Source organism: Sinocyclocheilus rhinocerous, unplaced genomic scaffold (assembly GCF_001515625.1).
Source record: "Sinocyclocheilus rhinocerous isolate Xijiao unplaced genomic scaffold, SAMN03320098_v1.1 scaffold714, whole genome shotgun sequence".
Lineage (NCBI taxonomy): Eukaryota > Metazoa > Chordata > Actinopteri > Cypriniformes > Cyprinidae > Sinocyclocheilus > Sinocyclocheilus rhinocerous.
In genome coordinates this window covers 1,824,940-1,852,062 of record NW_015646165.1, presented here as the reverse complement: position 1 = coordinate 1,852,062, position 27,123 = coordinate 1,824,940, and the positions used below count along the sequence as shown (strand labels likewise).

Here is a 27,123-nt window from a genome sequence, read left to right as displayed (position 1 = left end):
TTCTGCTGTCTGTTGTTCTGTTGTTGGTGTTTCTTTGTTTGAATATGGCGCTTATCACATGCTGTGTGGTATCGGCGTTTGGTATCGGGGCATTTTAACGAGTACGAGTACAGGAGACCAGTATCGGGCCCGATACCGATACCAGTATCGGTATCGGTGCATCCCTAATCTCTATGGTCATTGTATAATCCTCTACTTGCATTCTAGCAGTCTGTTTATTGAGATATTCAGGTGAAAGTTCATTTCATAATCAGTATTTTTATTGTTTGTGTTTCAGAATGAGGAACGCTTTAAGACGTCTGCTGAACAGTTCCACACCGCTGCAACCAGGAGCGAAGCCAATATAAAGTAAGAGATTAAAAAATTGTGACGTAATTATAATACAAATATTTTTAAGATTAAAATGAGTGCTAGCAACATCTACTTGTGTTCAGGCAGGATTTAGCATTGAAGAAGTACAGGCAAAAGTTTCTTGCAAGTGTTTTTTTTTTTTTTTAAATGATTAGCTAGAAAATTATTAATATTTGAAGACCTGAAAGAGACTTCTTTAGTAAAAAGTGAACTGAGTTTCAGGTTCCAAGTTCCAAAAAGTTGATGCAAACAGTTATTAAACAAACACGGCTGAAAATAAAAGTGGTTATTTTGTTCCGGTTGATCACAGCCTCATAATAACCTTGACTTTCTTGAATAGAGATGAGATTTTTTTTAGTGCCTTGAAGATGTTTCATTAAATTAATGATGATGTTGGGAGCAAGGTAAGCCTTTCTGCGGTCTTATAGTTTACTCCATGAAATAGTCTATAATTGATGATAGGGTCAAAAGCACGGTACCGTTGTAGCCTTGCTCCGTTGCTTTCAAATGAAGATGTCTTGGTTTCTATGGAGATAGGTCATTTCTATCCCTTCTCTGAAGCTGGGCGTAAAACTGGTGAGGTTGAATTGTATTTGAGATCCATTAAAGCCAGTTTCTTTTCTCCTATGCTGGAGACACAGGCATTTTGTTCTCTCGGGGTTCGAATGAATCTCCAGCTGCTGTAATTAATGCAGATTGTTTGTAGCTCGCCACGACCCCACCACCGCCCCCCCAAGAGCTGCTCGCCATTCACTGAGGCTGAGGATCTTTCACAATTTTTAAATCGCTTCTCTCTCCTTCCCCCTTTCTTTCCGTCTCCACCACAGTACTCTGTCTCTACCTCTTTCTGGCCACTCTTTCTATCTGTAGCTCAAAAGTGCCTGTTCACATTTCAGCTGTCTGGTTTCCGGATGTATTTTTCTCAATAATTTTTTCCTTAGGCATTTTAGTACATTCATTGAATTATTCAATATCACGTAGTGATGCACCAAAATGCAAATATTGAATGCACTGGTTTGAAAACTGAACATTTTAAACAGATTTGTTTCCAATATTTATACACATTTTAAATATAAACTACAGTTCAACAGTTTGGAGTTGGTAAGATTTTTAAAAAAGAAATTAATACTGGTATTTAGCAAGGATGCATTAAATTGATCATTAACAACAGTGAAGAGTTCTACAATGTTAACACATTTTTATGTGTCCAATTTTATTTGATTTCAAATAAGTAATGTTCTTTTGAACTTTCTATTCATCAAAGAATCCTGAGAAAAAACATTAAATTTTCCTTAAAAATATTGAGCAGCACAACTGTTTTCAGTATTGATAATAATAAGAAAATTAGCATATTAGAATTATTTCTGATAGGGGTGCTCCGATTGATCGGCTACCGATCACTATCGGCCGATAATCGCTTTGGTATGATTGATCGGCAGTCTCTAAAAAGGGTGATCTCAAAAAACCGATCTCAAGCTGATGATGCGCCTGCCGTGAGAGGTTTGGCACGACATGCAGCAGCACCGTCTCTGTCCGGCATGGGTGAAATAATTATAATGCTGAAGGTGAGGTACTCACTAATAAAACATACTTTCAATTAGCTTTAATTTAGTAAATTACCTGTATTTGTTTAAGTTATTATTACTTAATCAAAACAACCCAACTGCAGTTTGATTGATATTACTTGGAATGCGCAATAAAAAAAACGTGATTTCTGAAAAAAATATCGGTTATCGGTTTTTGCAAATGAACTCTTCATATATATATATATACTATTTTTGATCAACTCCAGAGTGAGTCGTTGGTCTATTTTGAATGGCTTGTACATAAAAATAATTTGCTCTATTGATATTTTTGAAAGCCATTTTTCTTTTGGAACCCTTCTGTTAAGTCTGGCTGTTCATCCAAACCCCCCACAGAACAAAGCACTCTGGGTTCACCTGTGCGCTAGCTAATTTTTTAGAAAGGAGGGCAATCATTCAAAACATTACAATCCTGAATTCACCAGATGACTCTTAAAAATACTTTTCTGTTTGACAATACAAAAATAACACTTTTGATCATTAAACCTGCAGATGGCTTGTGACTAATTCTCTCCCAGCATGCTTTGTGCTAGATTTAAAGAGGGATTTGAAACTATAATCTCACAAGGCCGTCCCAGTGTGTGAGCTTCGAGCTCAGATTGTCAGATCGAGTGTGCGTGATTTACGTGTGTAAGTGTTTGTGTTAGTTTGTTTCCTCTTCTGTCTTCTTGAGTCTCACAGGTTTTGTACCAGCTGTCTGTGAATGCCAGTCGTAGGTGCAATGATGGCAAAGAGGCGAGTGCTTTGAGGTTATACAAACGATGTTGGCACCTGGGTAATGAGCTTCCCCCTGGGGACGTCTCATCTGCCAATCAGAGCACAGAAGAACATCTGTACATGACGACTTCAGTTTTTGTGTGTCTTTGTTGCTAGTGTATGACCTTATTCTTTTACTAAAACAGCCGAGCTGAAAGCAGAAACCAGACTGAAAGCAGACTCTTTAAAGTCGATGTGAAATGGTGTTCACAGCCCTTTTTACTTTTGTAATGAGATGGGGGGGGGTTTGAGTGAAACGAGGAAAAGTGGGCGTTTCATGACAGAATAGAGCCAGATGGCTGGGATTGAAAGGTTGACACTTAAAGGGGTCATATGATGCTTTTTTAAAGATCATTATTTTGTGTATTTGGTGTAACAGAATATGTTGACATGCTTTAATGTTCAAAAAACACATTATTTTTCAAATTCTGTACATTATTGTAGGTCCTTGTCATAGCAAAGTCAGAATTACCTCCTCTCCTAGGTTCACGAAACGGTCGTCCATAAAATGCATTGCTGTTCTGTTGTAAGTGATCCAAATAAAGTGCTTTTGCTTTCGCACTGAAACACACAGCGTCTCCCTGACATGGCTGCTTCAACACTAACTGCGGTTACTGACACCATGCCTTCTTTCTTTGCGTGCACATTTTGCGGGATTATGCAAATATTTCCACATAGTGGGGTAGATATGTGGGGGCGTGTTAGAATGAGCCGTTTTAGGGGGGCGTGGCAGAGTCTTAACTTTGATAAAGCATAACTCTTTGGTTTTGAGACTTTAGTCTTTGCAACTTAAGGGATCTTATCTATGCACAATCAGCTTGTAACACTCCAAAGAGAAAGGAAAACTTGAAATCGCATCATATGACCCCTTTAAGGAGACTTGAAGTTCAATGGGAAAGTTGTTGCAGATTTTTTGATGAATGATTCTAAAGTCCAATTTTTTTTTTAAAGTACCAAATCAAATAAATCCTGTGTTTAGTGGAAAATGTTTGGTCCATTTTGAAAATCGCTGGAACTAAATGATCTACACCCGCTGTCGAATAGGCCACTCCAGACTCACCCACAAGTTTTTGTTAATGGGTGAAGATCTTCCTTTATGCCTCTTATGCCAAAGTTAATTATCTCTAAAGCATATTTTGATGGATTGTAATGTCTTGAACTTCTCTTTACTTTTCAGTTGATTTTTATGAAAAGATTTTCAGTCAGACAAGCTTTTAAATTTTTTTTATTAAAGACAAACTTTTAGAACATTTTATACGTTTTTTGTGTTGTCTAGTTAATTAATTTATTACGTATTACTTATTTATTGCTTTATTTATTACTTATTACTTTTTCTATTTTTCACTTGGTTCTCGCCATGAATATAGCCGTGATAGCTGGCATGGCGCTAAATTATAATCAATCAATCAATCAATCAATCAATCAGTTGAAATAACATGCACTGATAAATTGTACACAAAAAGAGTTTAAAAAAAGAAACATTGGATCAATTTTGCTTTCCGGTTTAGTTAAAATTTTAAAGATTAGAAATTGCTAATCCCTTCTTTCCTAGATCTTATGTACAGTTCTGTTCACTCAATCCACTTGTTGGCAGTAATATTTCGGGGAGCTTTAGCAAGCATTTTTGCTTTTCTACCTGCGTGGAGCTGATGTTTTAATCCTGGTTTTAATCCCTGAGGGTATTGCAGCCTTCAGACCCCCGACTCCTGCATGACAAGGCCGCTGTTTAATCCCCACCCGCTTCACGAGCCTCGGGCGGTTCAGGATCTTTTTGTCGTTCGCCTCTCCGACACTCGGAGCTGTGAAACAGCCATGGCTTTGCGGCCATCCTGCCCCATTCCCAAACGAGGAGTGCGCTGGATCTGATAATTCAAATTGAAAACGCCTGCTGAGGAACTGCGATCAAGCCAAGACGAACTACCGAACCTACAGGGCTGTTAAGGAACTCAGCTGGACCTGTCAGTCAGGAATATAGACTAGGCAGTGCAGATGAGGAGGGGTGAATTGGGTGCACTACAAGATGTTTGCTAATGCTGTTGTTGGCTATTCTATGCGAATGAATCCCACAAAGAAATGGCCGGGTCAAATTAAACACCCAAATCAAGAGAAAAATATTATATTATATGAAATGTAGAATATGGGCATGTAGAATACGTGCTTTATAAGTACTAATAAACAGCCAATATGCTAGTAATATGCATGTTAACTAATTAGTAGTGAGAACTGGTACCTAAACTAAAGTGTTACCATATGTATGTATGTGTGTATCTATATCTACATCTATAGCTATATATCTATATATATATCTATATATCTATATATTAGGGATGCACAATATTATCGGACTGATATCGGAATCGGCCGATAATGGCTTTAAATGTAAATATCGGCATTGGCCCGATATGAAAAATTATGCCGATATGTCTTGCCGATAAGAGGAATACGTTAACTCACATGTGCTCAGGGTGTGTGCTAGTGATTAGATCACGTCAATTTTCAGAATTTTTACAACTCTTTTGCTTTAGACCATCAACAAATGTTAAAAATGCAGTGATTGAATATAGTTTATTTATAGTTATTTTCAAAGCTTCAATGTACTGTCAAAAAATCTTCATTATTGTTTATTTAATTCTAACAAATAAGTTTTTGTTAAAAACTAACCAAAATGAAAAATGATTTGCTTATAATTTCTGCACAGGAGAGACTTGGTGTTGTTTCCAAACAAAAGGAAATATATCGGTATCGGTATCAGCCCAAATAAGTTAAAAAATATCGGCATATCGGATATCGGCAAAATCCAATATTATGCATCCCTAATATATATATATATACACACACACTCACCGGCCACTTTATGAGGAACACCTGTTTTGATGAAAATATCTAATCAGCCAATCACATAGCAGCAACTCAAGCAACATGGTCAAGACAATCTGCTAAAGTTCAAACTGAGCATCAGGATGGTGAAAAAAGTTAATTTGAGTGACTTTGAACGTGCCATGATGGTTGGTTCCAGACAGGCTGGTCTAACAATTTCAGATACTGCTGATCTACTGGGATTTTAACGCACAACCACCTTTAGGGTTCTCAGAGAATCGTCAGAAAAAGGAAAATATCTAGTGAGTGGCAGTTCAGTGGGCGAAAATGTCTTATTGATGACAGAGCTCAGAGAAGAATGGCCCGACTGGTTCGAGCTGATAGAAAGGCAACAGTAACTTGTTACAACGGAGTTATGCAGAAGAGCATCAGTGGATAACCAACACGTCAAACCTTGAAGCAGATGGGCTACAGAAGACCACATTTGGCGTAAACATGAATGCATGGATCCTACCTTGTATCAATGGTTCAGGTTGCTGGTGGTGGTGTAATGGTATGGGGGATTTTTTCTTGGCACACTTTGGGCCCTCTAGTTTTAACTGAGCATCATTTAACACAGCCTGAGTATTGCTGCTGATCACTCACTAAACATTCATGAATGCTTCTGTTGCATGTGGCTCATAGAAATGTAACAGCTAATCATGCGGTGGCTTTGTTTTAAATCTCATTTAATATATGAGATAAAATAGATAACCTGATACAGTCACTATGAACTGTAAGAGCTGTCCTTGGAATTCCTCCGTTTAATTTTGTGTTCCACAGAAAAAATAACATACAGTTTTGGAACAACATGAGGGTGAGTAAATAGTGACAGTTTATATTTTTGGGTGAACTATCTCTTTAAGAGAATGAAGAAAAGAAAAAGAACAATAAGAAATTCTTCTGGCCAGCATCATGATTGTCTCCCTTCCCAGTAAACTTTCCTGCTCTATGGCAGCCAATTATATAGCCTTAGTCAGGCATTTGTTGTTATTTTTTTTTCTTTTGCGATGGATGTTGTTTGCGGTCTCTCGGAGGAAAGGCCCTCATTAGAGGAGCTGTTGGCTGAAGGGTTGGTGGAATGGTGGGACGACTAGACTGTGGGTCATGAGTCTTGCTTTTACACAGTACAGTATGTTCATAAGTCTTGTGCAACCCAAATAAAAGTAAAAACCAGCAGTTTTGTTTTCACACAAGAAATATTTTTTTCACACATGCCAGAGGTTTCTGGTTTGAATTTTGATGATAATTATCTTGTGGCATTCTCTTCTCACAATGCTCTCCTTGCTTCGTGTATTCAGATGAATGAAAAACTTTATCTGACCATGATGAGTCATTGTCATCATGGGTAAATTATGTACTTTTTGCAGTTGCTTTGCTTTAAGAGATTTGCATTGGGATTTTAGAATCTTATCTTATCTTTTTCTTCTGTAATTGCGGGTGATGTGGCCTAGTAAGATCTGGGCTTTAACTGAAATGTTCCATCCCAGGAAAGAACACATGTGAAAGAATGTACATAGAGAAAATTGCTGCTTTGTGACCATGTATTAAAATTCTTATTGCCATACAGTCATTTTACTGTAGACTTGTTTTTAGTTCCCATTATTCTCAGTGCTGATTCTCATTAGATTCTCATTACAGAAATAAAGTAATTCATTGCTGTATTAAAAAAAAAATACTTTACTACGTTTTTCCACAATTTAAATAAGTATAAATTAAACCACCATGATATATGGTGGCTGTCAATTTAACCCAGTAATTTTGTAAGACTTATATTAACATTAATATTAAGATACCAACATAAACTTTAAAAATCTTTTTAAAAATGTAAAACCCTTTTTTTTTTATTATTATTTGTGGTAATTTTTTATTTATTTACTTTTCCTTATTTTTCACTTGTTTCTAGCCATGCATATATGTGACCCTGGACCTACCCTAATGATTTTTGGCATAAAAGAAAAATCGATAATTTTGACCCATACAATGTTTTTTTGGCTATTGCTAAAAATATTCCCAAGTGACTTAAGACTGGTTTTGTGGTCCAGGTTCACATATTATAAAATAATATTATATTAGAGTCAATTAACATTGCCATTCTTAATACTTTTTACTCTTTATTAATATTATGCAATATTAATAGTCTGCATCAAAAACGGATAGTTTATATTATCATCAATTTTTTTATTATTATATATTAATTATTACTTTTCATCTGAAAAATCATCCTTTTGAAGCTTTTATTACTAAATATTGATAAATGTAATTAGAAAGATTACTTGATTTGCATGTCCTGCAATGAATTCAAGTAAACCGTGGCCATCGTTTGACAGTCCTTCAAGCACACACACACACACACACACACGCACACACACACACACACACACACACACACACACATGAGCATAAGTGGAGAATTCCAGTTGTTCCGAAAGTTGGATTAAACTGCAAATGTGTGATGTTTAAGAGAGTTCTGCACCGTTGCTTTGTGACCTCCTGCCTTGCGGACAAGTCAAACCATTCCTGCACCCAACAAACTCCTCACCTTGTCAAACCAAAGTAACATCTCCTCTCTCCACCTGTCTCCACGCGGCCGGCCGAAGGTTACGGAAGCACATGTGACTGTTGAGCTCCACGCGCTGATTGACTAGAGGCAAGAAAAGTGACACCTCAGCACTTCAGAGGCCGTTACCCCAGAGAGAGGTGCAGAACTGTGGCCCGCCGGTCTAGCAAACGTGGACTCTGGCTACGGGAGTAATTATCAGCTTTGTCAGATCCCTCCTAGTGCCTCTCTTCTCTTTTCTCTCTCTCTTTTTATCTCTTTCTTCCTCCCATCCTCCTCTCGCCCTGTCAAGTTTAAGTGGGGCCCATCGCTGCGAAAAACCACCGGCCCCTACAGGTGAGATTGGACGGGAGGGTGGAGGGATGCGGTCGAGGAGGCTCAGTCAATTGAAAAGCTGTCAGAGTGCGAGCGAGCCCCTGGAAGGAGAGTCGACGAGATAAGACGAGGTTCTCATCTGCCAGCTGAGCTCAAGCGAGGCCAAGGCACCAGCGCTCTAATCTAGTTAATTTTAAACCCTCGATTCGGGAAAACATGTCGAGCTGAACTCTGAGCTGATAAAGCCTTGTGACCTATGTGTTATATCAAGTTTGATTTTGTGTTTTGTGTTCTCATCTAGCTATTATTTGTTTATCTCGCTTTCTCAAGCATTCAGACGGTAATCCAAGTTGGAGTCGCGGTTTGCAGAGATTTCCGTAGTGCAGTAATTCCAAAGTCTTGTTTTCTCTTATCAACAAGAGCTGATTGGAAATAATTAATGAGCGTGCGGAAGCTAAACCTCTGCGCGGTCTTTGGTATCTACCAATTTTCAGCTAGCGTGGCTCCTTAGCTTCAGTATAATGAGCTTGTCTCTTTAAGTTTACGAGCACATGCTCCTACACACAGAATGTGTTTTAAGCTAATTTAATCTTTTGTAGTTGCTTTTTCTTTGCATTTCATTTCCATATTTTTTAGTTGTGCTTTGTGCGTTTCCGCCTCGCAAAGGTTTCTGAAGTAGCACTCTGCTCCGTTAAGGAGATTACAAATAATAGACGAAATTCTGGTAATTAACATTTAATCTTTAAGCGCTGTGTTATTTATTTACAGATGTGAAATGAGGAAATGAGCATCCCTTAAACAGGCACGGCTTGTGCTCTTCAAAGCAGAGCAGTTCGTAAGCAGCTCAGCTAATATTTTTATTAAAGACCTCACCTTCAATTTGGTTCAATTCAGTTCAGCCCGGGTTTGAGCAAGCCAATTTTCTGCTTCAGACTGCTTTAATAAACCGTCTGCTCTATCAGAAGCCTTTGCCGTTCCTGATGAAGGCAGTTTATTTTAAATTAAAGGAGAGTTTCTAATCTGCCGGAGCAAAGAATGTGACTACAGTAGTCGTTCTTCCTTTTCGCAGGGTAATTAAAACTAAAAACGGTTTCGGCGGCTGATAAAAAAAAAAAAAACGGGATCTGATACGTGGCGGCCCTCTAACGTGTGCAGATGTGCTATTGATGGAAGTTTTTTTTTCCTTCGCCCTTCTCTTTTCGGCCACGTCTGGCTTCCCCGAATGACGATAAGACGTACAACCCAGCTTGAAAAGGGATCAACGGATTGACGTATCTCTACCCTGTGTCAGAATGATGCCAATCATTGATGATTTAATTGAACTTGCAAGTGAAACCTAAGCCGGATTGAGCCTTTAAATCACCTTTCAATTAAGCAGGATGTCAGTCGATCGTCTGAAAGCCGCAGTTGTGGCGAAGCTGGAGGTGGATGCATGGATTCACTTTGCTTAATCAGTCCAGTGATATTCGACATGACACCTAACAAGCTTTCGTCAGCTTGACGGCCAAAGTAATTAGCTTGATTGGATAAATTACACTATTAAGCCCTGTTTTGTTGGTTTAGGATATGTTTTAAAAAAAGATACAGTACTTTTCCACAAACATTATCCATTTTATCAGTCAAGCCATCAATAGTCAATACATTTTTGTGGTGTGACGCCTAAGTAGCTCACTCTTTTTAAGTTTAAATTTAATGGTATTGCTTTAGATTATGTTTGCATTGAATACCCCATACATTATTAGAGCTATCTGACCTTTTGTGTGAGTAGCTTGATTGGGTAATTATAATAAATAGTAAATAATAAAATGAAAGCCTTTTTTGCCATTTTGCTTTCATTTTATTGCTTTAGACTTTTTTTTTTTTTTTAGTAAAGATAGTTTACTAAAAAAACAAAACAAAAAAAACCAGCTGATTGAATGCCATTAATTTGTTGTGACGTAATTAGAGCTATTGCAAATTTGGTTAGTTAGCTGTTAGTTTGACTATATAAATGTAAAATTTTTACTTTTTTAAGAAATTATTATTTTTATTTATTATTATTATTATTATTTATTTATTTATTTATTTATTTATTTTTACAAATGATCTTTTATTATTATTTTTTTACACATTTTTATTTTATTTATTTATTTACACATTTTTATTTTATTTTATTTCACCACATACATTATCTGATTAAGTAATTGTAATAATTAATTCTACAATAGCTGTTTGGTTGTGCATTATTAGTTTGATGTGAGAACTAGCTAGTCGATCTTTTGTTAACTTGACAACCAGATTGATTAGCTAGATGGATAAATCTCTTTATTAAACCTTTTGTTGTCGCTGTTTTATTTTAGTAGTTTAAAATACATTTTGAGTGGCACATACATTATCCAAATCCATACTTGTATAAAAAAAAATTGAGCTTTTAAACTGACATTGAAGATGATTAGCATGATTGGGTAGATTGCTTTATAAACACTCATTTTTGTCTTTTAGTACAAATTTCTTGCACAGATTACATTATCTGAGTCAATAACTGTCATTTCAACAATGGCCGCATTATTAGTTTGAGAGAAGGTGTTTGTCTGAAGTGAGGATGAATGACAGGTTATTTGCGGCTCTTTTTTGCCTTCAGGGTCTACTGTACAGATGTACTGAGGAGTTTGTTGGGTCTGTTCACCCCCTCCACCTCCTTCCCGCTCGCTGGGTTATTTATCATAGTTGTTCTAGTCACTGCCACTCTTGACACTGGTGTTATTAATGAATATCCACTCTGCCGGTAATTCAGTTTAACCTGTCTCCCCGTATTCATTCATTCTACTAAACCATCCACAGGAAGAGCGGAATTGAGGGAGGGGTGGGAGAGAGAGAGAAGGAGGAAGGAAAGGAAATGAGTGAGTCATGCGACTGTATTTTACAGCTGAGTCTGTCTTTTGGTTGTGCTTCATATAAAATATTTACTGTCACTGCATGTACGATCCTGCCAGGATGTGTGCAGCAATAACCCTCTGCAGTTAGATAAAAACACTTATGAACTCATGACCTCCCTCTCACTGACCTCTGACCTTTTTCAGGCAACGTAATGTGGAGCCGGTGTGTTCGAACCTGCAAGCTCAGATCCTGAACTGCTATAGAGAGAACCGTGAGCAGACGCTTCAGTGCTCAGACCTGGCCAAAGAGTACATGCAGTGCATCAATGCAGCTAAGAAGGTAAGAAACCATAAAAATTTAGCTGGACTCTATGGTAACATTTTTGTTTAGAAGCATTTGTGATCTCAGTTGAACTCTTAGGGGCACAGTCAAAGTTAATTTATGTACTGTAATGTTAAAATGTCAGTTCAGCATGCTTATACTTGTCCAGCAGGCATTGAAAAACTAAGCAAATATAAAAATATAAGCGAATATAAAAAGAAATATATAGTACTGACATGCTTTATAATAACTTTAATTAAAAAATGTAATCTAGTTATATAAAAATGTGATCAATAGTTTATTGAAATGAGAATATATATATATATATATATAAGTCATATTAAAAAGTTCATGATATTCATAATTATTTGAATCCATTTTAACTAATGATCTAAGTATTATAACGTTTGTCAATTTTCAACTTAAAATTCATAAATATACAAAATAATTATGTAAATGTACTAATAAAACTAAGTCTAAGGATGCATATAAAAAAACTGTATAATAAAGTTTAGTTAAAAAAATATAATGCTTAACGTCAATTTTGAAATTTGAATGTTCATGACATTAATAATTATTTGAATGCTTTTTAATTAATGATTTTTTTAAGTATCATAATTTTTGGCTTTGTTAATTTCATTAAAATTATGATGAAGTGTTAACAAAATGTCTATTTGATCTTATTAGATATTTATATCACTTACTGAGAGTTTGTGTGCTGTAATTTAAAGTCGTGTGAAGGTGAAGGCTTTGAATGTTATTAAAGGGGTCATATGATGCTGCTAAAAAGAACATTGGCGGTGTTATGCAAATCTTCCCAGATCGTGATGTAGGTATGTGGGGGCGTGTTAGAACGAGCCGTTTTAGGCAGGCGTGGTTGACTCTTAACTTTTATAAAGAATATCTCTTTAGATTTGAGACTTTAGTCTTTGCAACTTTACAGATCTTCTTTATGCACCAAGAGCTTGTAACACTCCAAAGAGAAAGGAAAAATTTAAATCGCATCATATGACCCCTTTAATGAATATTAGTTTAGTTTGATTGTAAAGCGACGTTCACACTGAGGTTGCCAAGTTGCTGTACCATTTGTTGCTAACAGCCTACTCCTACTTAACAGTAGGGCTGGGTATCGAGTTCGATACTTTTTAGGCACCGACCGAGATGTGTAAACTGAAGACTATTTGAGCTTTAAAACTATTTGCACTGATTTTTTGTTTGTTACATTTTGTTCCTTTGTGCAGTGGCTTTGAGTCTGTATAAACATCAACAAGCTGAAAAATAAAACCAAAGTTTTATTTTTAGATAATATAATCTTGTTCAAATAGATTTCATAAAATTGGTATCGAAAAAAGTATCGTTCAGGAACCGGTATCGAAGTCAAGGTATCGGTATCGATATCGAAACATTTTGAACGATACCCAGCCCTACTTAACAGTAGTATCCAACTTCAAGAAGAGGAATATGTGAACTTCACTTCCGTTTCCATTGCTAGTAGGTGTTCCTAAAGCCCAGCTGGTAGAGCATGGCACTAGAAACATCAACATCATGGATTTAATTCATTGGGGACACAAAAACTGATTAAATTTATCCCTTGAATGCACTGTAAGTTGCTTTGAATAAATGCGTCTGCCAAATGCATAAATAAAAATGTAAATGCCCATTGGCATCCGCATAACATTGCAGCGCATTTGCATAGAGTTGATCTCTTGCCAATGGTCTTTAGCACGTCACCTCAAACCTTATGAAAGTTGAGTCACTTTGTAGTTATTTTGTTGTTATGAATCGCTGTCAGTGTGAACGCCCCCTAAAGATCAGAAAGAGAAGGTGGAAAAATTTAGTTATTACTGGTGCAAGAAACCTTGATTAAAATAATTTGTAGACTTAAAGGTACAGTTCAACAAAATAAAAAAAATTCTGTAATCATTTAGGGGGCTTTCACACTAAGCACATTTGCTGCGGTCCGAGTCTGAGTGTGATTGTTCCAGGCGCCCCCCGCAGCGCTGGTCTGGTTTCACACTCACTTGATTCTTTCAAACCCTGGTGCGTTTGCGTTCATCTTGCATCATCACAAACGTGCACGGCACATGATACAAAACAGCTTGCTTTCTTCTGTGGAACACAAAAGAAGATATTTTGAAAAATCAGTGGAAAGTCAGTGGAATCCAATGTTGTTTGGACCTGAATATTCTTGAAAAGATCTTAATTTTCACATTCTTCATTTGTGTTCTACAAAAGAAAACAACTATACAGATTTGTAATGACGACATCAGGCTGAGTAAATGATGTCATGGGTGAACTATCCCTTTAAGGTGACAAAATAAAATACTGGGCTCCAGTATTTTCAGACTTTACGATCGCTGAAGTGTTTCGTGTTGGTCCGCGGTGCCCTCGGTGCAGCACTGTCGGTAAAAGTGTCCTTTTCAAGGTGCTAATTCTTCAGGAGTTTTACTTTTAATGTTCAGTTGTAGCCAGGCAACAGCAGAATAATGGATTCACTCCATCGCACCCCCAGTCGCAAGGAGAGAGAGAAAGAGAGTGTGTGTGTGGATGGGTTGCTGGCTCACTAGTACACACTGCACTCAGGGAGTGTGTGATAATCACTGCTATGGCAACGGCTCCCAGTACCAGGATGTGGATCTGGCCTGCCGTGTGCTGCTGCCGGTGGTATATTTTATTTATATACAGTGGGTACGGAAAGTATTCAGACCCCCTTAAATTTTTCACTCTTTGTTATATTGCAGCCATTTGCTAAAATCATTTAAGTTAATTTTTTTCCTCATTAATGTACACACAGCACCCCATATTGACAGAAAAACACAGAATTGTTGACATTTTTGCAGATTTATTAAAAAAGAAAAACTGAAATATCACATAGTCCTAAGTATTCAGACCCTTTGCTCAGTACTTAGTAGAAGCACCCTTTTGATCTAATACAGCCATGAGTCTTTTTGGGAAAGATACAACAAGTTTTTCACACCTGGATTTGGCGATCCTCTGCCATTCCTCCTTGCAGATCCTCTCCAGTTCTGCCAGGTTGGATGGTAAACGTTGGTGGACAGCCATTTTTAGGTCTCTCCAGAGATGCTCAATTGGGTTTAAGTCAGGGCTCTGGCTGGCCCATTCAAGAACAGTCACAGAGTTGTTGTGAAGCCACTCCTTCGTTATTTTAGCTGTGTGCTTAGGGTCATTGTCTTGTTGAAAGGTAAACCTTCGGCCCAGTCTGAGGTCCTGAGCACTCTGGAGAAGGTTTTAGTCCAGGATATCCCTGTACTTGGCCGCATTCATCTTTCCCTCGATTGCAACCAGTCGTCCTGTCCCTGCAGCTGAAAAACACCCCCACAGCATGATGCTGCCACCACCATGCTTCACTGTTGGGACTGTATTGGACAGGTGCCTGGTTTTCTCCACACATACCGCTTAGAATTAAGGCCAAAAAGTTCTATCTTGGTCTCATCAGACCAGAGAATCTTATTTCTCACCATCTTGGAGTCCTTCAGATGTTTTTTAGCAAACTCCATGCGGGCTTTCATGTGTCTTGCAATGAGGAGAGGCTTCCGTCGGGCCACTCTGCCATAAAGCCCCGACTGGTGGAGGGCTGCAGTGATGGTTGACTTTCTACAACTTTCTCCAAAAAAAATTAACTTAAATGATTTTAGCAAATGGCTACAATATAACAAAGAGTGAAAAATTTAAGGGGGTCTGAATACTTTCCGTACCCACTGTATATATATATATATATATATATATTCCACTCACCTCCATTCATCTGTGCTGTATTGTAACTGTTGAATGCAAGTGTCGACTCTGTTTAATTGCTATTAGCAGCACAGGTACTCAGGATGAGTTTGAAAACGTCCTTGTTGTTTGGCCAGTTTTTTTCTTTGCCTTGAGTCTTTCTGAATTGAGAATGTTGATAAAAGGGTTTTCAATGCAGTTTGATCAAGCAATTTTGTGTGTGTGCAGTTTCATGCTGCGTCTTTGTCCAATTTTTCACATAAGCAGGGAATAGCTATTGCTACAAAAGCAGGAGGTGGTAAACACAAAATCCAGATCAATGGTATTCGTTTGGCTAATCGAATGTCGTTCTCAATGCGCACAAAGCCTCTGGATTTTTGTTCACTTTGTGGACCAGAGGCAAGGCTGTACAGTAGGTCTATACCTGCTGGAAAGAGAGGTTGGCTTTTAATGTGGCTTTCCTTTTTACAAAAAGTGGGTGAAGTGAACATGAAAACAAAACTGTGAAATGTGATATGGAAGAAAAGTGAGCAGTGTTTCATGTTGACCAACGGGATAGTTCAACCAAAACTGGAAATTCATTTACTCACCTTTCATGTTCCAAACCTGTATGACTTTCTTTCTTTGTTGAACATAAATATAGTTTAGCTCAATGTTATTGTTGATCTTTTTTCATACAAACCAAAAAAAACAAAAAAAAAACATTCTTCGTTTGAGTTCAGTTCTACAGCAGAGGAGAAGATTTACAATGATTTAATGACTTAAATTCTGTCTTTTCCTCACAGAAAGTGTTGCAAGGCTTCGGTATCATATAATTACCGAAGGTTAATAATAACATGAGGGTGAGTATGTGATGACAGTGAATATGATGAAATATAGCGCAGTCAACCTAATGTTTTAAAATCGCAGTTAAAATCGGGCTGCATTTAATTAGACTCCAGCAATTAAACACACTAAGCTGTGGCATTGAAGACAATGATTTTAACTAAATATGGTTTTAATACAAGGAAACATATATTTGCATATAAGCTAAATGAGTTTGAGGAATTTGCAGATGTAGAGATTATTGCATGTGTGTGTGTGTTTGTGTGTTGAAGTTTTATTCATCATGGATGCATTAAATTGACAGTAAAGACATTTAGAATTTTACAAAAGATTTCTATTTCAAATAAATGAAATATTTATCAGAATAATATAATATAATAATATAATTTTGATATGAATAAGAAATAATTCTTGAGCATTAAATCAGACTATTAGAATTATTTCTGAAGAATCATGTGACTGTTGAAAATTCAGCTTTGCCGTTACATGAATAAATAATATTTTAAAGTATATTAAAATAGTAAATAGTTATTTTAAATAAAAATATATTAATTATTAATTATTACTGTTTTACTGTATTTTTGATCAAGACTTGGGGAAAAAATGGCCATAGAACTACTTTTTAAATCTTGATTGGCAAGAAAAAAGTTATAGCTAAATTTAAATGTATATGTGTATAAAACACGTTTAAAGTAAACAAGCATCTGTAGCACATGAACCCGAATAGTGTACATCTGCAAAGTCCGCTATTAAATGTCTATTTAAATTCAGCCTGATTTGTTTTATTATTATTTTATTTAAATATAATATTTTTCCTATATTTAGTGATAATGAACCAGCCTGATTTTCCAGTGCTTCGTGAAGACTGATTATTCGACTAGATTTCCAGGCAACCCTCCAGCTAGTCAATTTTGTAAATATGTAAATTTGCGCTTCTTGATTTTAAGAACAGATCAAAGCCGGGTCTTCTCATCATAGCAGCTCCCAGACAGCAGTTTGAAGCTATAGAAGCCCTTATTAGAGAAACCCTCTCTTGCGCTTGGCACACTTCACTTTGGGAAAGCTGCATGCTCTGGAATGAAGGGAGACAGAGAGAAGGAGCGGAAGCCGGGCGATCCATTTGTGCTGGGAGCGAACCCCGTGCTCTCCGTCTGAGGGGGCACCCACGCTTCTCTAGGCATTGTCTGGGATAATGACTCCAAGATTGGCTTATTCCTCCATCCTGCACGCTCCACCCTGCACCGGGATCTTCCGCTCATTTACGGCCAGGGCCAGATGCACCGACTTTGATGGTGATTGATGTTTTGAGCTCCCTTGCGTTTAACACTGAGAGGAAGAGAAGAGAGAGGCTCGTGGGCGACTGCTGAAGGAGAGATGGAGGGGAAGAGATATAGATATAGAAAAAAAATACAACGATGGAAGGGAAGAGAAAGAGAGAGTGGGAGAAGGGAATAGGCTAGTTAGCCCTGCGTGTCTGATGCTGGATTGATGCTGTGGGGCGGCAGGGGCTGTTGTGTCAAGGCTGAACTTTTTGAGAGGCTGCCCAAAACTTTTAATGCTGTTTCTCCCAGCGCTAAATTTGCCCCCAAAGCCCCAGCTCTGCCATCAGCATCACTGCAGACTCAAGGGCTAGTGCCCCGTGTGTGTGTTGAAGTGTGTATGACAGTTCAGGCCAGTGCATGCTCTTGTTACAGATGTTTCAGAGCGCCTGTCTACATTTAGAAATACATCAGCACTCTTATGAGCTCTAAAATACTATAAATAATATGAATATATGTAGTGGAGTGCAAGAGTTTGCGGGGCGCTCTGCTCAATAATCGTTGCTGCTTTGCTGCGGCAATGTCATTTAAATTATTTTCATATGAAAGTTAAGAGATTCATACACATCATACACATTATGTCTTAATCAGGATTGGTTATTATTATTATATAACTCATTATATTTAATAATAATTATAATAAATAAAATATAAACTTTTAACTTATAAACTACTTTAAATTACTACTACTACTGCTACTACTAAAATATAAATGTTAAAATATATAATAATAGTAATAAATGTAATAATAATGAAATGAAATAATTAAAATTAATAATTATTAAATTTATTATTATTATTAATAGTAAAAATAAAATATTAATATAATGATTACATAATAAATATTATAATAAATATTTAGGCACCAATGTTTAAAAAAGGATTAAATGTTGTTGTTGTTAAATATATATCATATTTAATAATAATAATAAATAAAATATGAAAAAAGTTTAATCAATGCATCTAATTTATAATAATACTTATATAATATAATTATTATATAAATTGTTTAATAGCAATCATAAGTAAAATAAAACCACTAGTGTTTAAATAATTAAATGTATTACTAATATTATTATTACCATATAAATTGTTATATTTAATACTAATAATAAATATTATAATACATTAATAAAGTGCAAAAATGTTTAGATGACAATTAATTGTAAATTTAATGTTGAATTGTTATTATTATTATTATTAATAATAATGATGATGATAATAATAATAATAATAATACATTGCATTATTTGAACATTTTGTTTGATCATATTCCTTGATCATATTAAAATAATAATCTGCTCAAGGCTGCTTTGTGTTGTGCCTAACTGCACACCTTAATTGTGGTAAAATCAATGAAATGCATAGTCTTGTAGCTTCTTGCTTTATTTTTGATTTGTTTTTTTTTCTCGAAAGCAGACTTCGGCTAACTTCAGGGAGCATTTTTAAGCAGATTTTTCCCCAAAGGTTACTAACACACTTTTCAGCCCCTAACCAATCCGTGCTTCATTCTGTCTCTACCGTCCATCACCACACACTTGAGTCAGATCACAGAGTGTATTGCTGTATTTCTCCAGATGATGCCCAGAGATGGAACCTCTTTTCATTCGATTGACTGAAAGGAGTTGGCTGCCAGGTGCTCCGAGGCCTTTCCATGACCCCCGCTGTGCCAACTCAGAGCTGTGTGTTAACGCGAGTTCTCAGATCAAGTGCTGCTGGAATATTGCATGACAGCTTGTTATTTATTTGGATGTAGAGCAAGACACAAATGCAGCGACTGGCGTTGACTCCAGGGTCCACAAACAAATCATCAATATGAGCATCACCTAAGAGGGCATTCAAATAAATACTGCATTAAATTAGTTTGCAGCAAACATTTCAAATGAAATTAGATCTTTCTATTGTGTGTGATCTGTGCAGAACGATACATTGTCTGCTTAGCTCTTTCAATGAAACAAACCTGAAAGTAAAATTAGATAAATGGAAAGCTGAGAACTAAAGTAGAGACAGACTGGGACAAGGTAGGAGGGCAGCCGCTCTGGACATTTTTCAGCTTAGATGAGAATTAGTGTTTGGTTAGGACAGTGAAGTTGTTCATTATCTGTCCTGAATCATTGAACTGTCCAATGTCACTGACCCTGAAAAACACCCCAGATACAGAAGTTTTGTCCTATTCATAACTACAATATACCTTTACAATAACTAAAACTTCACTGAGTCAATCTAAAACTGAAAACAATTAACATATTCTGAAAGTTGTGACTGATCAAAATTTTAATTATACAACAGATCTAGTTTCAGTACTTGAATTTGATTGACCGAGCAGCATTTCAAGAGTGCTCCTATACACTCCAGGAACTTTGTACTGTTTTCATGACTTTGCTTGTTTGCGTGTCTGTCTGTACATGAGTGGTGTATCATTGAGTCATTTACTCAAAAACAGATTCATTCAAAAACACCAATTCATTCAGTAATGAACCACCACTGTGTTTGGAAATGTGCGATGGTTGATTCTGCTTTGACTTTGTTTGGAACTATTTTCATTGGTGGAGCAGTAATTAACAAAGTAATGGACTCTTCCATACAGAGACCTCCAAAAAGTTCCTAAAAGTACCGTAGAAATAATCCAAATGAAGTAGGAAACTCACCTATTTTGAATGACATGAGGGTGAGTAAATTATGAGTTTTAGTAAAGAATTTTTTGGGATTACTTGCGCTGATGGATCTTGCACAATAAGACAATGAACATTAAGAAAGCAAATAGCATGAATTTTTTTGTTGTTTGATGAAGTCTGATTACTGTTACAGTTGCAAGGTCCACAGTGAAGCGGTGTCCCTATGGACTGTCTCTTTCTCCAAAGCCCTTGTTACAGAATGTGAGAATCCGTGCACAGCAACCTTTTAATCACCCGTCACAATGGCTTATTGAAGCACATCCGATGGCGTGAAGAGCTCCTCGTAGCCTAATTCAAATCTCTCAAGCTAAAGGCAGGTAGCTCAGATGTGACCGTCTAAAGCTTTGACTGGGACTTTCTCCTTTTGTGCATGTTACACAACAACTGCAGAAAAAATATAACTGTTTGTGCACTGAATTTGTTCCTCTTTTTAGTGCATTTGTACAGAACTTAAAATTTTTGGGGGAAAAATTACCTTAGTATGTATGCATTTAATAGGCTAATCAATATGACATGTTTATTTAATAATAAATATTAAATAAAAATAATAATAAAGTATTAGTAATAAACCAGTTGAAGTTAATAAATTAGTAGCTTAATCGAATTGCGATTTAATAAATTTTTCCGTAGTTACAAGTTCCTTTTTTATTTGTTTATTTATTAAATTCCATCATTCAATAATGCAAATGAGTTCACATTTGTTAAAAGTGAAACCTTAACTGAAAATCGACTGTTTGTTATTGTCCTCTTGCATTGACAAACTATTTTCCTGTTTGACACTGTAAAGCTGCTTTGACACAATCTGTATTGTATTAAAAGCGAAAAAAATAAATTATTAATCCTTTTGAGATTTGATTGAGAATAACTTTAGTGTAAACATTTTCTCCTATTATTCAGAGATATCACACAGAATAAAATGGTTGTTGTCAAATGAAATAACAGTGTAGAATAATTAATGATGGTAAACCTGTTTAACTAATCGCATGCTTTAACTTCTACAGTCCTGCTAAAAATACATGCCTCAGTGCTCAACGGCAGGCACAAGGCTTATCATTTCCAATCTCTGCCTTTCATTTTTTTTTTTTTTTTTGCCGCTTTCTCATGTAAGACCAGACGCCTCGAGCCTCCATCCATCCATTCTTCACAGTGGGATTATTGATTTCATTTTCATATTGCTGTAGGTCCTTCGTTGTAAACAACCTTCCTCTCTTTTCAAAAAGTGAATTGATCCTCGATCCGCCTGTGTTAGAAGGAACCAATCAAAGCGAACACCATTATCTTTCTTTTTTGCAGCCGCTTCCCTTTCTCTCCTCCTTTTGTGTCCTGAAATAATAGAGCTCGCATTGGCAAACAGCATCAAGTATAATGGCGAGTTTGTTGGCGGCACAGATTTGAAAAGTTTTCCGAAAGTGCCACGCTAAAGTGGTTTGAGTTCAGAACGAACTTATTGTTCCAGCAGCACATTTACACAATATAATAGATGGCGAGGATTATCTTGTTTGCGGTAATGGCTCGAAAAGCTTCACGTGGCCACACTGAGAAAGACCTTGAGGGAAATGGATGGAGGGGCTTTTTCTTTATTTAAATTTTATTGCACATCTGTTGAAACGTGTGGGGTGGGTTGGTGAACTAGAAAACTGTGATTTGCGCTGTATTGAATTATACGACAGAGACCATTGCCTTGCCATTTCTGAAAGCCTTTACATTAAAAAGGTGCACTGCTGTGGGGACCCAATTACACGTGTTAATGTATTCGGCCCTGGAGACGCAACATATATACGTGGAGTTATGGCTCATGTTCATTTAAGGCATTCTGCCTTTATCAAAGCTGTAGAAAGAAGTACATTAAAATTAATTGAAATGTTTCATCTTGTAGGGAAACTAACTAAGATAAGTAGATGTGTTGTTGATTAAATGAACATGTGGATCTAGGATGAAGAAACACTCAAATGGGTTTTAGAAGCTGCTGTGCTTTACTGGCTGCTGTCTGTTGGCTAAAGGGATTACGACTACATTCCTGCTTCTTACCTTTGATGATCAAGGATACACAAAAGCAGAAAGGTTTATTTTTAGGTCTGTTTTACCATTTCTTTCTCTCATAGAACGCGAGGTGTTTGTGTTCTTTGTGTTTACAGAGGGTAAATGTCAACATGACGTCAAAATTGACCTTGTTCACTTTTATAAAGGCATAGTTCACCTTAAAAAAATGAAAATTCTGTCATCATTTACTCGCTCTCATGTCATTTTAAATGTGTGACGACTTCTATCATTTAACACAAATGAAAGTCAGTGGGGTTCAAAGAAAGTCATAGGTTTGGAATGACATGAGGGTGAATAAATAATAACATCATTTTCATTTTTGGGTATTCTTGGACTTATCGTGCATGTTTCCTCAGAAAAAAGAGTTTGCCTTGGTTATTATTGACCAATAATGTGATAGCTTCTTAAACTCTTTTCTTTCAGCCTGGCGTCATCAAGAACACTCCTTCAAAAATGACAAATTATCAATGCACGGTCATGTTATTCCAAACCTGTGTGAATTATTTTTGTCAATCAAGTGGAGTAATTCATGACAGAATTTTCACTTTTGTCTGAACTATCCATTTAACTTTAAAAATGGACACAAACATTTATCACTATTTTCAAAGTCTTCTGTAGTCTTATGATAGATTTGGGTGAGAAGCAAGCTGAAATGGAATTTTTATTTTTATTTTTTACAAAAATTTTAGTTTTTACTGATTAACCTTACCATCCTGTGAGCCATTAACCACTGTGACCAGATGATTGAGTTGTTTAAGAACTGATTCAGCGTGATTCATGAATGAATCATTTAGATGACTTTTGTGAACTGGATCAAATGATTCATTGAAAAAATCTAACTCGGAATGATTCTTACAAATCTGATGAACGTGTTGAGAGGGTTGATGGAAGATTTTCAGTGGGTAACCTAAATTTTAGTGTGTTCCTCACAAAAAGCTATTGTATGACTTCAGAAGACTTTGGAATGTAGCTTGCGAGTTGTATGGACCACTTTTATGATAGTTTTCTGGTACTTATGTGTCTTTTTTCAGGTTTGAAAGCTTCAGACCCCATTCCGTGTAATTGCATAAATCAAAATCTTTGATAAGGTTTTATCTTAGTGTTAAATCTTTACAGCAGTTTGTGTATTGTTAGGCCTTTGTTGCGAAAATAGATTCAATTTGTGCCTACAGTAGCTCCTTTTGCAGTAGCAGGATATTGGTACCAAATACAAAAAGATCAAATCAAAAAAGGCTGACTACATGCTTGGCTCACCTCTCTTTGTAGCCGTAATTCTCCATTCATCTTTCAATCTGTACTTCTTCTCGTGTCTTGTTTCTGTGCTTCCCCCTCCAATCATTCTATTGCTATTGTCTGCACTTTGCACTATCAAACGGCATATCAAACCTATTCTGAAGGCTTCATTTTGGCTCAGGCGTGCCACATGGCCTATGAACATCCTCACAAAGCCCAGAAGCCGCAGTCAGTGGGGAACCCGAGGCCAAAAGCCTGAAACACAATGGCCAATGTGATCTTTCCATAGCAGAGCCGCAGTTGCACCACTGTGCCTTCCTTCTGATAACCCTGAGTCAACCGACCAGACAGACATTGTTATGCCTAAAAGCAGCTTCAAGACTTGAACTATAGAATCTCCACATTTTTTTTGTGTGGAATTCAATGAGTAGCACTGCAGTCGACTCTCTTTTTTTTCAACACTCTCCAGGTGTGATAAAAGTGCATTAGGAATGGCTTTCTTGCTTTGTTACCCCAAAAGCATCCGTGTGCTGTTTCCCATTTGGCAGCGGAACAAGGCGGTTCACTTTGTCTGTCTGGTCTCCAGAAGCTCTTTCCTCTGTTTTATTCTATTGAAGCTGTTAGGAGGAGTGGAAGATACTGTTAGGACCAGCCATCACTCTATCCACAAAGGCAGGTTTGAAGTACCTCCGCGGACTGGCTTCAAAGACATCTATTTTTTCACAGTTGCCATCAGACATCATATGGAGAGCAACCAAATTGTGGGTTCCTTTACCTACAACAAATAGGAGTTTGTTTGCCTTTTTGTTTTCAGAATAAGCTTATTGTGTTCCAGACTATTCGTACGGAAGAAATGGCTTCTCGTTTGAAAAAGCATTTTGTGAAAAGTGAACGCTCCCATCAGCCATCTAGTACAGGGATATATTGTTTTTGCTGTTCTTACTTGTTTCACCCCTCCTTTCTACAACTGGCAGTAAGAAGTTTGTTCTTTGAGTACCAGATTGCCTGTCAAGTGACTGTTGTGATGGATCTCCGATCCAGACCAGACCAAATGCAGATGGGGGAGCTAAAACTTTTAACTGTTGTGTTCCCATAATAATTTTTTAAAAATTTGTTTACTTACTTATTTTCATATTTATTTTAATTTATTTGTAATTATAATAGCACATATAAACTAAACTTTTATTTTATTTTATTATGTTAGTTTATTTTTTACAACCTGTGCATAAACCATAAAGAGGTGTTTCTTCATTTATGGGCTCTTTTATGTCATAGTTTTGTTTTTCTAATCTAACGTATTTCATCTTTTTTGTTACATGAAGGTCAAATTAAAACTTTTTTTTAACATGCCTTCATAATTTATTTTTGCTTATTTTCAAATGTGTCAGAATGTGTGTGATAAAAATGGTCATGAAAAAATAACAAAATGGCAGAATTCTCCTTTGATTCATATATGTCCACTGTGAAATTCTTGGTAATGAAAGCAAATGTGTAAAAAGTTTATTTTAAGAGAGTTTACTTTCTAAAAGTTCACAGGTCCATGTGTGATCATAGTTCAAGAAACACCCAAATACGGATCTTTGTTATTCAATAAAGAAGAAGAATTTGACTTATATAAAAATTATTCATTTTATATAAACCCATATAGCCCTTGTGCCATACATCTTTTTTATTGAATGAATTGCTATTGGATAAGTGCTGCAGGCTGAAAATTTAATATTGAGTTTCCTCTTGCACGTCATAGTTGTGTATTAACTCAGTGTATTTTTTGGAGATTTTGGAAGTGTGTTTTGTTCTGTTTAGATGGGGCTTTTGTTTGGATGATGATGATGATGTCAATAGAGCAAAGGGCATTTCTAGCTTTATGTCCAGAGATGAAAAGGGCAGAGGTCATGCATATATTCGTTCTTCCTCACAATGTCCTGTCACACCAGACATGATGCAGTGGTCAGGGAGCTTGGGGTCATGAAACCCTCCTGACCTTTGAGAAAGAAAGTAACTGACATTGTGCTTGTGTTTGAAAGATAAAGTGTGAGTCTGTGTTTCCGGCTTCCACATGTTCTGATGCTCTGAAGAGTGCAATCTGCTTCAGCGTCAGCTTCAGTTGTATGAACAACTGTTATGGCCTATTCACACCAAGTATGAACAAAGATTTTGAACAGAAACCCTGGACATAAACCAAAGCATTGATAAATATCTTCTGTACTGGGGTTTAAAGGTTTGGGTCAGTAAGATTTTTGTAATTTTTTTTTTTTGGAAAGAAGTCTCATGTGCTATCCAAGCCTGCATTTATTTGCTCAAAAATACAGTAGAAACAGTAATATTGTGAAACATTATTACAATTTAAAATAACTGTTTATTATTTTGATTTAAAATGTAATTTATTCCTGTGATGCAAAGCATAATTTTCTGCATCACTACACATCTTCACTCTTCAGTGTCACAGTATTCTTCAGAAATCATTCTAATATACTGATTTGCTGTTCAAGAAACATTTCTTATTATTATCAATGTTGAGAGTTGTGCTGCTTAATATTTTTGTGGAAACTGTGATACATTCCTTTGTTGATCACCTATTTGTACAAAAATTAATTTAGTTTTAATGTAGCCTGATGAATATTTGTTTCACTCTTGGTGTGAATAGACCTTTTGTTGGCGATTCGTTTTGCATTTTAATTTTGCATTCGGTTTGAATAGGCCTTTAAAGTATTTTGTCCAGGTTAGCTCTTTTTTGAGAAAGAAATTGACAAACCTCCATGAAACTTCCTGCCTAATGAAAGGTGAAGTGAAACAGAGGTAGATCAGCTCTTATCAGGCTCATTAAATGTCTTATTCAGGACATGCTTTACGCCAGAGTCGTGGAGTATTTCCTCACGCATATTTGATTGCCTGTGTCTGTGTGATTTATCTGACGCTGAAATGAAAGGAGCAGACAGATCAGAGAGCAGCACATCCGAAGATGGTGAAGTTAAAATCAGCAGAACTTGCTCCTAGATTGAACTCACTGTCGCTGCTGGCGATTTCTTTCCCTTTCTTCCCCTCATGTGCTCTGCTCATTGTAGAGTTCAGAGTCGAACTCCCTCTTGGCCTTGTTTGTTTGTCTTGTTTGATCGTTCTTCTTCGTCTGCTTCTCTCTTGTTTGCCGTCATAGCATCAGCAGCTGTCTCTCCCTGCCCTTAATGGAAAGGGAAGTTTAGTCTACACCTCAGAGAGGAGAATGAGACACTAGCAGCAGCTCACATCAGCCTGACTGTTTCTGTAGGTTACATCACTTTCTTTGGTGGACATCCAATTTGCTATTTAGGTATATAAAGGTACACAACGGCCCAACAAACACTTACATTTTTGGGTTTTGTTGGCTCAGTTTGTTAACCCTGAAACTACATTCATACTGAAACCAAATGAGTTATATAAAATTTTTTATTATGCTTTTAATTTAAATGTTATTTATATTCTTTATCTATCTATCTATCTATCTGTCTATCTGTCTGTTTGTCTCTATAATTTAGTAGTTATAGTATTATTAAAGGGGTCAAGGGGACGTTGCTAAAAAAGAACATTATTTTGTGTATTTGGTGTAATGAAATGTGTCTGTCTGTCTGTCTCTATAATTTAGTAGTTATAGTATTATTAAAGGGGTCAAGGGGACGTTGCTAAAAAAGAACATTATTTTGTGTATTTGGTGTAATGAAATGTGT

At 36.5% G+C, this 27,123-nt stretch overlaps 1 protein-coding gene across 1 annotated transcript in view; it reads left to right on the top strand.

Annotated features, from left to right (window-relative positions):
* The window catches only part of LOC107707034 (MICOS complex subunit mic25a), a 72,989-nt gene that overhangs the window by 32,053 nt on the left and 13,813 nt on the right, over positions 1-27,123 (top strand). The window contains exons 7-8 of the mRNA XM_016510909.1: positions 278-348; positions 11,481-11,616. Coding sequence (XP_016366395.1) covers positions 278-348; positions 11,481-11,616 — 207 coding nt within the window. The remainder of the gene's footprint in view (positions 1-277; positions 349-11,480; positions 11,617-27,123) is intronic.